Raw genomic sequence first — 15203 nt, forward strand, 5'->3', positions numbered from 1 at the left:
TATAAAACAAATTACTTTAAGGCGCTTTACAAGGGTAAGAAGAGGAATAAAGCAATAAAACACAATTAAATGAAATTAATTATATCTGTAAAATTACCAAAATAAAACACTATCGTTAAGATCAATAACAAAAATTAACTGCTAACATGATCTATTTAACTGCTGACATGATCTATTTAACTGCTGACATGATCTATTTAACTGCTAACATGATCTATTTAACTGCTAACACGATCTATTTAACTGCTAACACGATCTATTTAACTGCTGACATGATCTATTTACCTGCTAACATGATATTTGTATATACTAACACGGTCTCTTTAACTGCTAATGAGATCTCTTTAAGGTCATATAAATCGATTTCTAACAATGGTATTTTACTTTAAAAACATAAAGATGGGTGTGAATGAAGGTCAAACAGCGTTTAATAAAAAATCATTGTCTTTGGATTGATAAGAAATAAAGCTGTAAACTTGTACATAGAATGAATTTGTTACCCGCTTATCGTTCTTGATTATGTGTGTTTGTGACGTCACAACGACCCATCGATGTAAACAACGCAATGAAAATAGTGTAGGCCTACCGTTTTGTTCAACGAAATATCTACTGCATTTAACGGATATGGACCAATTTTTCTTTTCTGACGAACTGCCCGATTTTGTGGTTCAACAATATCAGTTTAAACCAGTCAGGAATGATGCACGGCAAGCGAATAACGTTCTTCAACAGAGAATGATATTGAAGAAGTCAACACTAGCTGAAGTATGGCCACTACTACCCCCTCCTTTGCTGACTTTTTTATCGGGGATAATTTCTCCTCCAAAATGCATGGATTCCTTGTCTATCCCATGCAAATTTCGATTTATGTGTAATCCTTTCCCACTTTTTGTAAGCTTTAGAGATTGACCTTCTACCGGTAACAATAAAGCTGGTAGAAGGCCAGTCTCTAAATTTTACAAAAAGTGGGAAAGTCAAACGATTACATCAATCGAAATTGGGATGGGTTAGACAGAGAATTTACATATTTTAGAGAAATTATCGCCGCCAAAAAAATCAGAATGGAGAGAGGGGGAGTACTGTCCATACATCATACAGATGCCTGTGGATTTCAAGACCCCATGCCATCAGATACTGAAGTTTAACTATCATTTTAAAAAGATTAGTTCTAGTCGTTTGAACTTGTGTACATTTCATTTATGAAATAGTTTAAAATCTGTAATGACAATCCCATTTTCCTTTTTATAAGATAATTGATTGATTGAGATTGATATTGTTTTACGCCCCTCTCGAGAATATTTCACTCGTATGGACACGTCACCACTGCCGGTGAAGGGCTGCAAAATTTAGGCCTATGCTCGGCGCTTATGGTCATTGAGCAGTGACACGGGACCTCGGTTTTTGCGGTCTCATCCGAAGAACCGCCTCTTTCGACAAGCAAAGGGGTACTGCTCAAGGACCTATTCTAACCTGGATCCCCACGGGATACGAATAACCACAATATTGAAATAGCGCTAAAATATTCTTGTAAGTGTAGAGTACCCTAAATGTGGTAAATTTATCATGGATGTCATCTGTTGTACTTGCGCACGGTTCTTCATAATTACCTAGTGTTTCCTCGTGTGTCCCAATCTAAGTATAAAATTCACAAATCGTTGTTTTAATGGGAGAGGGGTGTTTCTATATTTCTCAATCGTAAAAAAAAATTGCTTGCGTTTATAATTCTATAGCAGGTATTTACTTTCTCACTTTACATCCCCGCTGTTCAAATATTATTTTAATGAGAAAAAAAAATTATTTTTTTTATAAGCATGTTTAGTAATATCAGTATTATAATTTTTAAATGATACTTCATGATTTTCTTTTTTTAATTCAAGTGAATTTTACAATTAATAATAAGAAAATAAAAAATACACACTTTTGGGATACTCGTGTAGGTACATGTATATTACACGTGTAGGCCTAATAAACATGAAACTATACGAATACTGTTGACTGATAGAGTTTGTAATGTAGATAAGATATGAAAATAGAATATAATTTTGAGTAGATTTAGTCAAAGTTCACGTTCATTGATGAAATGGGTTGTGTGTGTGTGTGTGTGTGTGTGTGTGTGTGTGTGTGTGTGTGTGTGTGATTACAATGATATATCCAACCTTTGTGTACTTTAGTAATACATACCAGTGTCTTGGCTTTAACTAAGCGGTTGACTTTAATTTATATTTTGATTTGTCTCAGTCTTTGGAAAATGTAAAATTATTGGCAGAGCGTCTGATTTGAAATTGATCTATTTGTGTCCACTTTGTTTGACTACCGACGGATGTACTGAAGTGCAATGTTCATGGCAACACTGAATCCATCGCGTCGGAGATTTTGTATACTCATATATATTTTTATTCTAAATCTGGTATCCCTTGGGAAGATGTATATATGCACCCTCTTCTACAATCTAACACATGTACTACAATTAAATGCAGCACACTTTGGCATTTTTCAAAGCTATGTAGTTTTAAAATACTTCGTTATACCATGTTATAGGGCCTAGTTGTTTACATCACAGTGGGTCTTTTTGACGTCATCAGCAAGGGAGATCAGCCGCGATCATCAAAAATAATTTTCGTGATCGAGTACATTTGATCAGCTGTTATGACGTTATAATGCATTGAATAAAAAAAAAAAAAAAAAGGAATTATTGTTTAATAAACCTTGATTAATGAATTTCCATACATAACTCAATTTCTTCAGATATAGCATCGTTTCATATGACCTTTAACTGCTAACTCGATCTCTTTTACTGCTAAAATTATCTCCTCGTTGATATTGTAATGAAAAAGCTGCTCTGATGTCATGATGGATAAAACTCACAGTGATTGATCCAACATTTTTATGCTCATACTCTCAATGATGAAACTGTTGAATTTATTACTAATCGTGATACGTGATGTCAAATTCAATTCAATTTATCTTTCAACGCTCCTCATTTGGGCCAGCTACTATCTTCTAGTGTGTCATTTTTGTCGAATGTAGAAAGAAATATTTGCAAAAAAAGTTTGGTAACAAACTAAAAAAAATTTATTTTGATTAGTTTTATTTCTAATTATGATTATCATTAGTTATCATCATTTTATTGTTATTATTATTTTTATCATTATCATTTTTAAAAAAAAAATCATTATTGTTGTCAGCTGCTGGCACCATTGAATTAGGTAAATTGTGTAATTTTTATGACACATATATGAACATGTCTGCCTTCCTTAATTCTTGCTGTTGACTCACATTGTTTCGCTGAATTTTCACTTGCACTATATATACTGTTTGTATGCAGATAGTGAGCACTTCAGGTGCCATTTTGTGCGATACAATATCGTTAATGGACATTGATCTAGCAAGTTGCACACAGACTAGTTAAGGTTCTGTGGAGAGTTTTGACGATAGACACACTCCTCTTCAATGAATCACCCATTTCCTTTTTATCAATTATATTACAATACGTTTAAATTCTTACAAGGCAATATGTAATTAAAGGTAGACCTGATTTGGAGTTCATATTAAATTCAAACGATTTTTCTACTCTGTGCACAAATTCATTTGTTCCGCAGAAATACTTTTCCTGTCAGTATAATATTTACACACATGGGAATGTACATTCATAGCAATGCTTTTAAAAAATTCTCCATATATATTTACAATAATCCTTTTTCTGCTCTTACCTTTTTATTGCATTCATTTTAAGATTTTTTGCTAAATTCTTCACACAATAAATCTAACCCACTGATTGGTCTGCGTATGTATACATACACGTAGCCATTATTTATTATTATGGAGAGGCTAAAATCAGTCAGGCGCTTTTTATCTGATCAGTTTCCAGTCAATATGAATAAAAATCATACTGATGTTATGTTTGTTTTACTGAGATTCTAATTAGGGAAAACCAAGAGATATTTTAAACAAATCCCTACAATTTAAACAAGAGCTTCTTACAAACAAAATATTCCTTCTTTTTATTTTGTGAACTGAAGTTTCGCCTTTTGACGTAAATAGTTGTAAAATATATCGTGTGGAAGATACATTACTTATTCTGAAATATTTAATTGTTTTTGTATGTTTGTTTGGAAGCTGAATTGTTCTTAACTATATAACATAATTATCTTCTATGTGTGATTTACACTAAACCACCCATCGGATAAACTACCGGTATCCAACACCCATCGGATAAACTACCTGTACCCAACACCCATTGGATAAACTACCTGCATCCAACTCCCATCAGATAAACTACCGGTATCCAACTCCCATCAGATAAACTACCGGTATCCAACTCCCATCAGATAAACTACCAGTATTTAACAACCATTGGATAAACTACCTGTACCCAACACCCATTGGATAAACTACCTGCATCCAACACCCATCAGATAAACTACCGGTATCCAACACCCATCGGATAAACTACCGATATCCAACACCCATTGGATAAACTACCGGTATCCAACACCCATCGGATAAACTACCGGTATCCAACACCCATCAGATAAACTACCGGTATCCAACACCCATTGGATAAACTACCGGTATCCAACACCCATTGGATAAACTACCGGTATCCAACACCCATCGGATAAACTATCGGTATCCAACACGTATTGGGGGAGAAGTAATTTTTGGTTTTTGCAAACACGTGACATAGTGTTAAGATATTTGTCACGTAGACAAAGAAAGAAATTTGAAGAAAAAAAATTGAGATGAATAACTATCATTCAACATTCATTCTATCCAACTCGTTGAAATATCAAAGCACAGCGAACATGCACACCATTTCAATTGAAAGCATTGGGTAATTTCAGATTTATTATACGTATCCCTACAATACGCGGGTTTAAATATTGATAAAACTTACAGTGTAAATACAGCGTATTGTGATGACGATATGTTGCTACCCCTGTCTAAATCGATGTCTGACGTGAGAGAGGGTGTACAATACAGAAATTCATAACATTTACAATGTCCCGTGAGCTTCCTTAATTTTTTTTAATCCATGGTAGCACAAATTTTCTACCTTTAGCACTGAAGAGTTCCCATGGTAAAAAAAAATAGTTTGGTTGGTTTTGGTTTTTTCATTTATAGTTGTTTGGAACTCTTCTGTGTTTTAAGAGCAGGAAGGGGGGTCAGTAAACAATGTAAACAATTATGGTGCCAGAATCATTCAGGAGGAAATAATGAGGAAAAATTATTGGTAAAAAACGTCATCAAAGGTAACAGAATGCTAAGAAAGGTTATGTATTATCCCTTGGACGTAAGATAGTGAATGTTGATGCCAATAACAACGTGGTGATCGAGGAGAAGTTGGCTGAATCAAGAAAAAATTGTTCCTCTGGTGATAATTCACAAGAATGCCTAGGAAATGAAGACACGTATCCATCTGATGTATCAGAGAGTGAGGAATCGGAAGAAGAGCATGAGGAGATGATTTGTTGGAGAAGTGGGAGACGAGTTGTGGAACTTGGAATTCAAGTGGACAATTTGGAAAATTTTAGGTTGTGCTGCGTGTGGTAGACCACTAGATTTAACAACGCATAAGACATTGTGAGGACGAAAAACGGTATGGACTTGGATCATTGCTATATATGAGATGTCAGCAGGAAGCATGCAGCCATCTTTCTCCTGTTTCTACTTGGGAACTTCATTTTGTAGAAACTAACGTAAAATGGCACATCAAAGAGATCCTGTATTAGGCATTTCTTTATTTTTTTCAGAGATGAATAGCAAAGGAAAATCAAGAGTGACAAAAAAATAAAATAAATAAAACAAACAGTAAAATCATAAATGCCATTGTAAATTATTTTCAGAAGTTGTAAAATTTTACTCTTATATTATGGGAGATAACTCTTCTTTGTCTTGAGAAAATCAGCCAATGTGATTTTTACAATTTTGCTTCTACTCAGAAAATTCACCCCGTATGGTATATGATTTTTAAGTTTATATTACATTTTAAACATTAAGTCAACATATTATGAAGTTTATTTTAATTTGTAAACCTTTACTGAGGGTGCAATGTCCATATATGTAATTTTATTAAAGCAGCAATTGACATTTTCCAAGTGTAAAATTTGTAATGCATTAATATTTTACATGTTATGTTGTAAATCTAATATCAGTACACTCTGTTCTCCCTGACAACCATTTTTTGAGGTATAGAAAAGGTAAACAAATGAAGAATAAACTAATTTACCATGCTAACTATTGTTTTGTACTTTTTTGGAAATACAGAAAATATTTCACTCTCCAAGTCAGTGGGGGAAAAGAATTCAAGGAATTATCCATTTTTATAAAAGAATGACATCATATAAAGTCTCTTCAAAAGAAAAAATTGTTTGTATCATCTGCCCTTAAGCGAGGATTTTTGTTGTTAAAGACCGTCATTTACGATATCAGTAAGTAATACTTTATTTATAAAAGCAACAATGTGGTTAGGGTTGCCTTTCCCATTAAGAACAGAGAAGATAAATTACTTGTTCAAAAATATTCTACTATCTTCAATAATCCATGCTCCATGAGATCATTGGTTCAGTTTTTCTTCAAAATAATTCTCATGGCCTCAAATAAGCAAGGTAACCTAATTAATCAATCAAAATATTGGTATACACGCTATAGAATTTCATGTAAAGTTTAAACCGATACCCATACCCTTTCTTGTTACAATTCTACTTAGCCAATCCACATGCTGGCATATTGTGTTAGCGCATCACTATAAAGATCATGTGCTATTTCAAACACTATTACATCTAATTTTATGATAGAGACAATCACATTTTTTTAAAATTATTTCGACAGGAAATGTCCTTTTCAAATAGTTTGAAAGAACAATACCATTAAAATTACTTTATGTTCTCAAGTTAATTAATCCGACCAATGAGACGTTTGAATTTTTAAACAGAAAAGTTGTCATTTGATATGTAAATGACACAATGAAATATCATACAGATGTATATATATATAAAAAAACCCAGAATATATATATATGGGGTCAGGGAGCCAGTAAACATTGAACATATCAATTTGGCATCATAATATGCAAGCTGACCCCCTATTTCAAAAACATACAAAATAAAACTAAAAGTAATAAAATCATGTAAAATGACAATTTTTTTTAATACTTTGAAAAGAAAGAATATTTCAAATCATTCCAAATTTCTATCGATATAAACTTGACAAAAATATGTTCATACGAAGTTCGCGCTATTGGTGGTATTTCATCTGGGCTACAAAACATTATAGGACAGTTTTAGGTGGAAAATAATTTGATTAGCATATCGGGGTTGGGTTGTTTTAAATTATTATTATTATTATTATTATTATTTTTTTTTTTTTTTTTTTTTTTTTTTTTTTTACAAATTATATAAAAAATATTGGTTTTTCTTTAAAGATTATTTTTGGAAAATACGTTTCGGGAGATTACCCGCCTGGAGACCTTGTTGATGTAGTCTTCAGTACTAAGTGTATACAGTGCAGGCAGTGAAAACACACTACATATATGATTAAACAGCTCAGAAAAGGACACGGTGATAACTTTTTTACAAGTAATTATCCTGTGTCTTTTTTCATATATTCTATTCTCCATAAACGAATTCACTTTTCAGATCGACATAAAACCAAATGTACTTTAAAATAATTAATTTTTGAAGGAAATGGACAGGGGGTTAGTTATCAGAGTTTTCATAGTTTAGATACGTCCACGAATTTAAATCTTCCGCTAATAAGAAAAACCAAACTACACAACAACAAAAAAATAATAACAAACAACGAAATTAAATTCCCATGAACATATATAACACGGTGATAAATTCGACGCTCATTATAGTCAAATCTTATGAAGGAATCCTTGGTGTATATAATGTCTAAACTTCCCAATGAGAATTTTCTGGTGGCGAATATAAGGTGAAAAGAACAAATAGACATTGTTTTGTCTGTTTTGAAATAATGACCTCATGGTCGTTATCAAGATGTTTTTAAGATGTTCTTGGATTCTTTTGGCTTCCTGTAAGTGTCCACGCGCCACTAAAACTACTACTCCCACCATCCCCAAAACTCTACACGTATAATTATGTATTATGATTATTCGCCAATTAAGGGTCGTGATTGTACAATATATTATCTATGTACAATGTTAATCTAAAGATATCATGAAATAAATTAACATACAATGTACAAGGAGCCTGGTTCAGAATAAACCCAAGATATCGCTAAATCTTGAACGAGGGTATGCTTGTTGCCAAACATTCTTCCTAGTGACATTCGAGTTTGTTAAATTTCCAGGAAATTCAGGACAATCCATGTATCGATAAGTATTTTGTGTACACAATTCCTTATGAATTTCTCAATAGTTCATACTGATTATTAGAATGTTTGTGTTTGAATCTTAAAGACTGTCTAATATTCATAGGAAACACATCTGCATTTTTTCTTTGTTTTTCATTATGCTTAATGTTAGCGTAAGATGTTTAATCAAACGTCCATTTAGACATATATATATCATGACGTTTCGTTTTGGGATTCGATGGACATTTTTACAACACTTCACGAGTTTCTTTTCGTACTGCTTGATATTAGGTTAGATATTTTAAAGATATGATACATCATTCTGTAAAATTCTTACTCACTTTCAAAAAACAATGTATTTATTTAATATAAAGTGCATACAAATGTATTTGTTTCAGATAATTGACATAATAATACACATTCGTTTTCACCACAAGGACCTAATATTTTAACTGCTAATTTAATTCCTATAGTATTCCATGATTAACCATATGTAAGACAAGTTTTCTAACACTTCACCGCGTGCTACTCTTTACATATCAAATTATTTATTGTTTATAGTTTTTATTTCTCTTGGATAACTGTTTCAGGGGACTTAGTTAATCAACTCGGTACAACATTGAAATATCAAATCACAGCTTAATAATGACATGTCAATTCATAAGCCTGTGTACTAGATAACTGACAAGTCACTGCAACGCCCCGCCCATCATTCATTAATACTATTATTGGAAAATTATTTTTTGACAGCCATAACTTTTGATTCTAACAGTTTCATATTCAAATTTTCCTCAAGTCCCCGAAACCAATCAGATTTCTTTATATTTACCTGTTGTGCTATATATTTAAAGGTAAGAGGGAAACGCGAGTGTGACTTTCACCTGGCGTTCTGGAGAGGTAGGAAGGAAGGTAAGCAATGATACCTTCAGTCCACTGATAGCGTGGTACAGAGACTGAGAAGGAATATTGTTTATTTGTGTTTTCTCTTCCTGGTGATTAGCGGTGATTTGCTTTATTTAAGTGACCATTGTCTATTCTTTCTGTTACGAATAAATGTGAAAATATACCAGGATCTTAAGACATTTCTGCCTAAAAGCTTGACCGGATTTGAACTTTACTTTTCGGGGAAATTGTTGAAGGTTAATTTTCATTAACTGTCATGAATTGTTTTATGTGTATTTTGTGAAAAATGGCAATTTACTGTGTTTAAGCAAAATCTGTTCATTCTGTTTCTAAATTCTAACGCTTTGTCGTGCGATAAAGTTGGAAAATTTACAATATTATCATAGGATCGTCTAGTAAAACAGTATTTAACTTAGAATCTCATTTCAACCACATTACAACCATTAATTGAATCTCTGGCGCTGAAATGATCACGATTTCTCCTATATATATAGCTATCCGTGGTTTTTTTTTTCTTTGGTGTCAATCACAGCATGTTATTAGCATATTCAGACTTTGACAATCCTTTGATGTAACGCATTTCCTTTTAATCACTAAAAGGTACATTTCAGGAAAATATATTGAAACATAATTTGCCCATAGTATGTGGTGTATATTGTAATACGCTCCTTCGATTTGCTGTATGTCAGATCGAGTTATATGCTTAAGTAGTCCATTTCTCTGGAGTCGTTCAACTTATTATACTACTACTACTACCAATGCTGCTACTACTAGTTTACTACACAACAACTACTACTACTACTAATACTACCTGTACTCTCACTATTGATTGTATCTTTTTAACATCCCTCTCGATAATATTTCACTCATATGGAGACGTCACCATTGCCGGTGAAGGGCTACAAAATTTAGGAATATGCCCGGCGCTTGCGGCCTTTGAGCAGGGAGGGATCTTTATCGTGCCACACCCGCTGTGACACGAGATCTCGGTTTTTGCGGTCTCATCCCATCTAGTAACCTCTTACGACAAACCAGAGGTACTGACGACCTAGTCTAACCCGGAACCCTACGGGAAAGTACTATTACTAGAAATAGTATTAGGTGTAGTAGTAGTAGTAGTAATAGTATCAGAGGTAATAGCAGCAGCAGTAGTTGTAGATTATGTTTTCCGGTCTTCTAAGAACGAAACCTTCCCTTCTTTTCAGATGGATCGAGGAAGAGCTGCCATGATTGTTGTGGCGTTGACACTCGTTGTCCTGCCTACCATTTCCGGTCTTATTTCAAAGATTCCGACACCCAAGGAATTGTATGACTGTTACCTGTATAAATCCACTAACGTCAGCATGTCGGAAACGCCAGCTAAGATCATCCAGGAGTACTGTATCTCCATGTACACACTACAACACATGGACGACCCCGTCATCTACAAACACAACATCACCAAGGAAGGCGTCAGATATCTGGAATCATTATTCAGACAGCTGGACGGGGAAATCCACGAGGTCAAGAAGATCAAATCACAACCAAGGAGCAAACGTCAGGCCTTCCACACGTGGAGAATTCGTCAGGAAATTAGAACCTTGAGCAGGCCACAATTTCAACGACTTATAAACTGCTTTAACAGACTCAAGAACGATTACGTACGTATATACAGCCTGATTTCACAAACGCAGAGTTTAATGCTTGCCCTTATTGCTGTCAAATGAAAGGAAATTTAAATTCCACACTTAAAGATACAGGGAATGTACGGTCTGATCGTGAAAACAGATTATTGTGTCGTCATATTTCGTTACGTCACTGTTGTCGTTATAAACAATACAGGGAAAGAAGGGCTTTACTGTATATTACAAAAGTCAGATACACAAAATGTACGGGTTGATTGTGAGAGCGGGTTATTACCAGGAAGTTTACGACCCTATATTGTTATACACCTTATAAACGTTTGACCATTTAACCTGGCGTGAAAATATCCCTACTGTCACATTTACAATTTGAGATTGGACACAGTCATGACTGCACCATGATTACTCACCACTTTGATTATTATTGTTATTAAAAAAAAATTATCTTCTAAAGTACGACAATAGATTATTTAAGAAATAAAATATAAAGAAAATAAATATTTTTTTTCCCCAGATGATCAAGTAAAATGAATGTAGAACTACACACTGTTTGGGCGGGAAATTGTGTAAAAGTATTTCGTTTCGAGGTTGTTCACCGACCTCGGTTTTTCTCAGTTATATGCCCTGCCTTTAAAAATGTCTGTAATTTTTCTGTCTGTAGTAAAATGTTTAACGATTCTGTGAGGGAAAGGTGAGGAAAAATATGTTATAGGACATCTTAATGGGTAAGATATCCAAGGTTACGCTTTTCCTTTGTAACTTAATGATTTTATATTGTTTTTGGTTTTTATTATTGAGCCGATAAGGAATGCAATTTTACTGCCAGAAAAATTTCTCTACATCAGGTAAAACGTCACCCATCAAACAATACATGAATAGTATTCTGTTAGTTTCTGCCAGGTAATTTTCATGTTTTGTGCATTTTAGATGAGTTTTTAATTGTCATATCGTAATCAACCTTTTATCTATCAAGAGCGCTCTGACATAATATGTCAAATATACACGGTATTAATAGCATATCAAATGAAAATCATTAACGCCTGAATTAGTGTCTAACCAGTAGATTAATGATCTTCATAAAGAGTCATTTAGCTGTCGTTGTCAGTTACAAGTATACCTAAGTCATAACAATTTAAAGTCAGGGGGAAGCTGATACGTTCACGCAAATCATTTCAATTTTGCTCGATATACCATTTTGACAATTAATTAATTATTCATGAAGACGACATATATTTGACACGGAACTGGTTTGGGACATCATATATCACAGAAAATTAATAGCAGAAGTCTCTCTCTCTCTCTCTCTCTCTCTCTCTCTCTCTCTCTCTCTCTCTCATGCTTTATTTCCGTCTTTCAGAGCATTGATTCTGGCATGAGTACCTATGACCTGATTGGTTCTCTTCACACCGGGAGAGCAGCGCGACAGATGCACGGGGGCCCAGGCTTCTTTCCAAGACACATGCTAATGATGTTAATGTGAGTCCGGTTTTTTGTTAACCCCAGAATTGAAATCGTGCTGTGTTTATGATAACATAAAGCTAAGTTAGAATGTGGTACATAAAATTAAATTCCCGGATCGGCAATGTTTGATTTATTTTAAAATACCTGACCATAGAATGTTGATACATGCTTTTTAACTGATAATTCGGGCGGTATGAAATTTGATACAAACTTAGTAATTTATTAACTGGTAATTTGGGCGATATGAAATTTGATACATGTACATACTTAGCAATTTATTAACTGGTAATTCGGGTGATATGAAATTTGATACATACTTAGCAATTTATTAATTGGTAATTCGGGCGATATGAAATTTGCTACATATATAGTAAGTTATTCACTGGTTTAGGCTGTACAACAACCCACAAGATTTTCCTAACCGGCTATCCTATATAAACACCACCGCAGTTCAACAATAGACTATCTTTCGGGAAATAATTACACACACTATACAAATCATTATAAAGGACACATAACTCTTGTAACATATTTCCCCTGTGATTTGTGCAAATACATTCAGTTATTTCTCTCAAAATGAAAATTGGTATTGTTTTTCCATTTAGCATGGAGACCGCGTGCCGTACCCCGCTGGCGTACTGGGATATGACGATGGATGCTGATATGGTAGATCCCACGATGTCTATGATCTGGTCTGATCGTTTCTTTGGTCCTGGGGACGGAGCTGTCCGCTCTGGACCATTCGGACACTGGAGAACCAGAATTGGAACTCCGATCATAAGAAATATAGGATCAGGTACGCTATTTTGTAACAGGTAAACATCTTGTCGATTTATCAAACAGCACATCTATCAACTGATAGATATTCATCTTGTTATGGTGTATTTATTTCAGGCGGGGAAGCGTTGGCCAGGAAGCATGGAATCCGTGCAATGCTAAGCAGAAACAGATTGAGCGATATTTCAGAGCCTCGGAGGGGAAATTCTGTTTTTTCTGTGGAGGTTCATCATAATGGTTGCCATAATTGGATGGATGGTCACATGGCTCGTCTGGCAACAGCGTGGTTCGATCCCGTTTTCTACTTCATCCACTCTTTCTTTACACTTATCTGGATAGCATTCAAGGGTCTGCAGAGAACCAGGGGAATCGACCCACAAAGGGATTACCCCATTGGCCGTGGTGTACCACGTGGTCACGAGTACTTCAATCAAGCAGATTTCAGACCTTTCCTTCGCCCAATCTCAAACATTGAAGCTATGTCTGACACATATGACAGAATGGTTACCTATTTGCCAATGCCTAGATGTCCACGATGCGGAGACAGTGAAGATCTAGAGTGTAGAGGTAGTGTGTGTGTTCCGAGAGCTCGTCAATGGTCACCTAATACATTCTGGATGTCCAGGAAGAAGCGGAGTGTTAAACAAGAGCCAACGCAGAGCAGTCATGATATTCCACAACCCCTTCCAACATCGGAGGCTACAGGAGAATCCACTTCTCAAACTTTGGCAGATGATAGCATCGACAACAAAACCTTGAATGTTTTGCAGTCCAGTGAATCCGCTCTTTCTTCACTGAACCAAGCATATCAAAATACGTTTATCCTTGATGGAAGCTTAGATCTGAACAATTGGGCGTGGTTAAACATTAAAATTCTCTTTGAACGTCCAAAAGATTTAAACTTCCATTCCGAATTGCCAGGCCAGAACGCCACAACAGACATGTATAATACAGAAAACTTTCGGCGAATCGCCGAGAAAATTGGCATCCACAACCAAGTTAATTATAAAAAGCAATGTAGCTCCTCCGGGTCCGGAGCTGCTAAGGTATTTATTCAGTCCGACGGCTTAAACTATGCCGGACGGTACAAAGACTACGCCATCGTTGACGAACGACAACCCGTCTATTCGTCTGTCAGTTATATTGGTATAAGAAAACCAACCCCAGAGAAGTCTACCAGAGTCATCCTGTCAGCTTTTGATACTTGTGGGAGATCCTGCCGCGCTGCCTGTCCTGTCTTCGGGACGGATGGAAAACAATACGAGCCATGTCCAGGGACCTTCGAGGTGACCACTAAATTTCCTCTCATGTATAGCTCGTCCTACGGCAGCGCCGTCACGGCTGCCTTCAGCGTCCATTTAGAGGGAAAGGGTCCAATGTACCGGGTGGCGAACAACCCAATCACATTCGTCTGTGATCACCAGAACAAGTGGCCGTGGGAATAAACTTAATCTTTATAAGTAACTAGTAAATACTGGAAAAGGTACTTTTTGTTATTTTTTTATTCATTGATAATTTGTAAACTTTTCACAATCAAATTGGATTAATCGATTTAATAGAAAAACCTCATGATAATCATTTCGGGCTCTGTGCTTTCTTAAGACATTTGCTGAACAATATCAATTAAAACTGAAAATGTATTCATAGGTTGAACATGTTTTTCATATACCTGACAAGTACATGAAAGCTCATGATTTTAGCAAATTAGAATTACTATGTGTATATACTTCAATTTGTTGAACCAAATTCAATGTGATACAAATTAAACTGCTTTTCAAAGTTTAGTTCCCCCTACATACAAATGTTTTATTTGTTTGTTTATTTATATTTTCGTGTGAGTTTGTGTGTAAAATCTAAATGATCTCGCTTTATTTTTATAATAAAACTCTTTTCACAATTTTGCTTCTAACTGCATGTTATTTTCATATAGTAATTACATTATGTTCCTTCACGTTGGAGATCTATAGGTTAACGCGTGGTTTGTTTATGTGAGTGTTGTCCTTACAGCGATGGTTAATTCTAGCTTAGATCTACATCGGATACGATGGGAAAAATACAAAAACGTGTCATATATATGTTCAATTATACAAAATCGTAGGTTTGATACAAGAGCATGAAAACAGA

At 34.8% G+C, this 15203-nt stretch overlaps 1 protein-coding gene across 1 annotated transcript; it reads left to right on the plus strand.

The window, feature by feature from the left end:
* Positions 1 to 9140: 9140 nt before the first annotated feature.
* LOC130047148 (tyrosinase-like protein 1) lies at positions 9141 to 14565 on the plus strand. Its single transcript, XM_056141565.1, has 5 exons — positions 9141 to 9225; positions 10425 to 10859; positions 12199 to 12317; positions 12908 to 13098; positions 13197 to 14565. The coding sequence occupies exons 2-5, from the start codon at positions 10425 to 10427 to the stop codon at positions 14522 to 14524; spliced, it is 2073 nt and encodes a 690-aa protein (XP_055997540.1). The 5' UTR covers positions 9141 to 9225; the 3' UTR covers positions 14525 to 14565.
* The last annotated feature ends 638 nt before the right edge of the window (positions 14566 to 15203 follow it).

The sequence above is a fragment of the Ostrea edulis genome, chromosome 6 (genome assembly GCF_947568905.1).
Source record: "Ostrea edulis chromosome 6, xbOstEdul1.1, whole genome shotgun sequence".
NCBI lineage: Eukaryota > Metazoa > Mollusca > Bivalvia > Ostreida > Ostreidae > Ostrea > Ostrea edulis.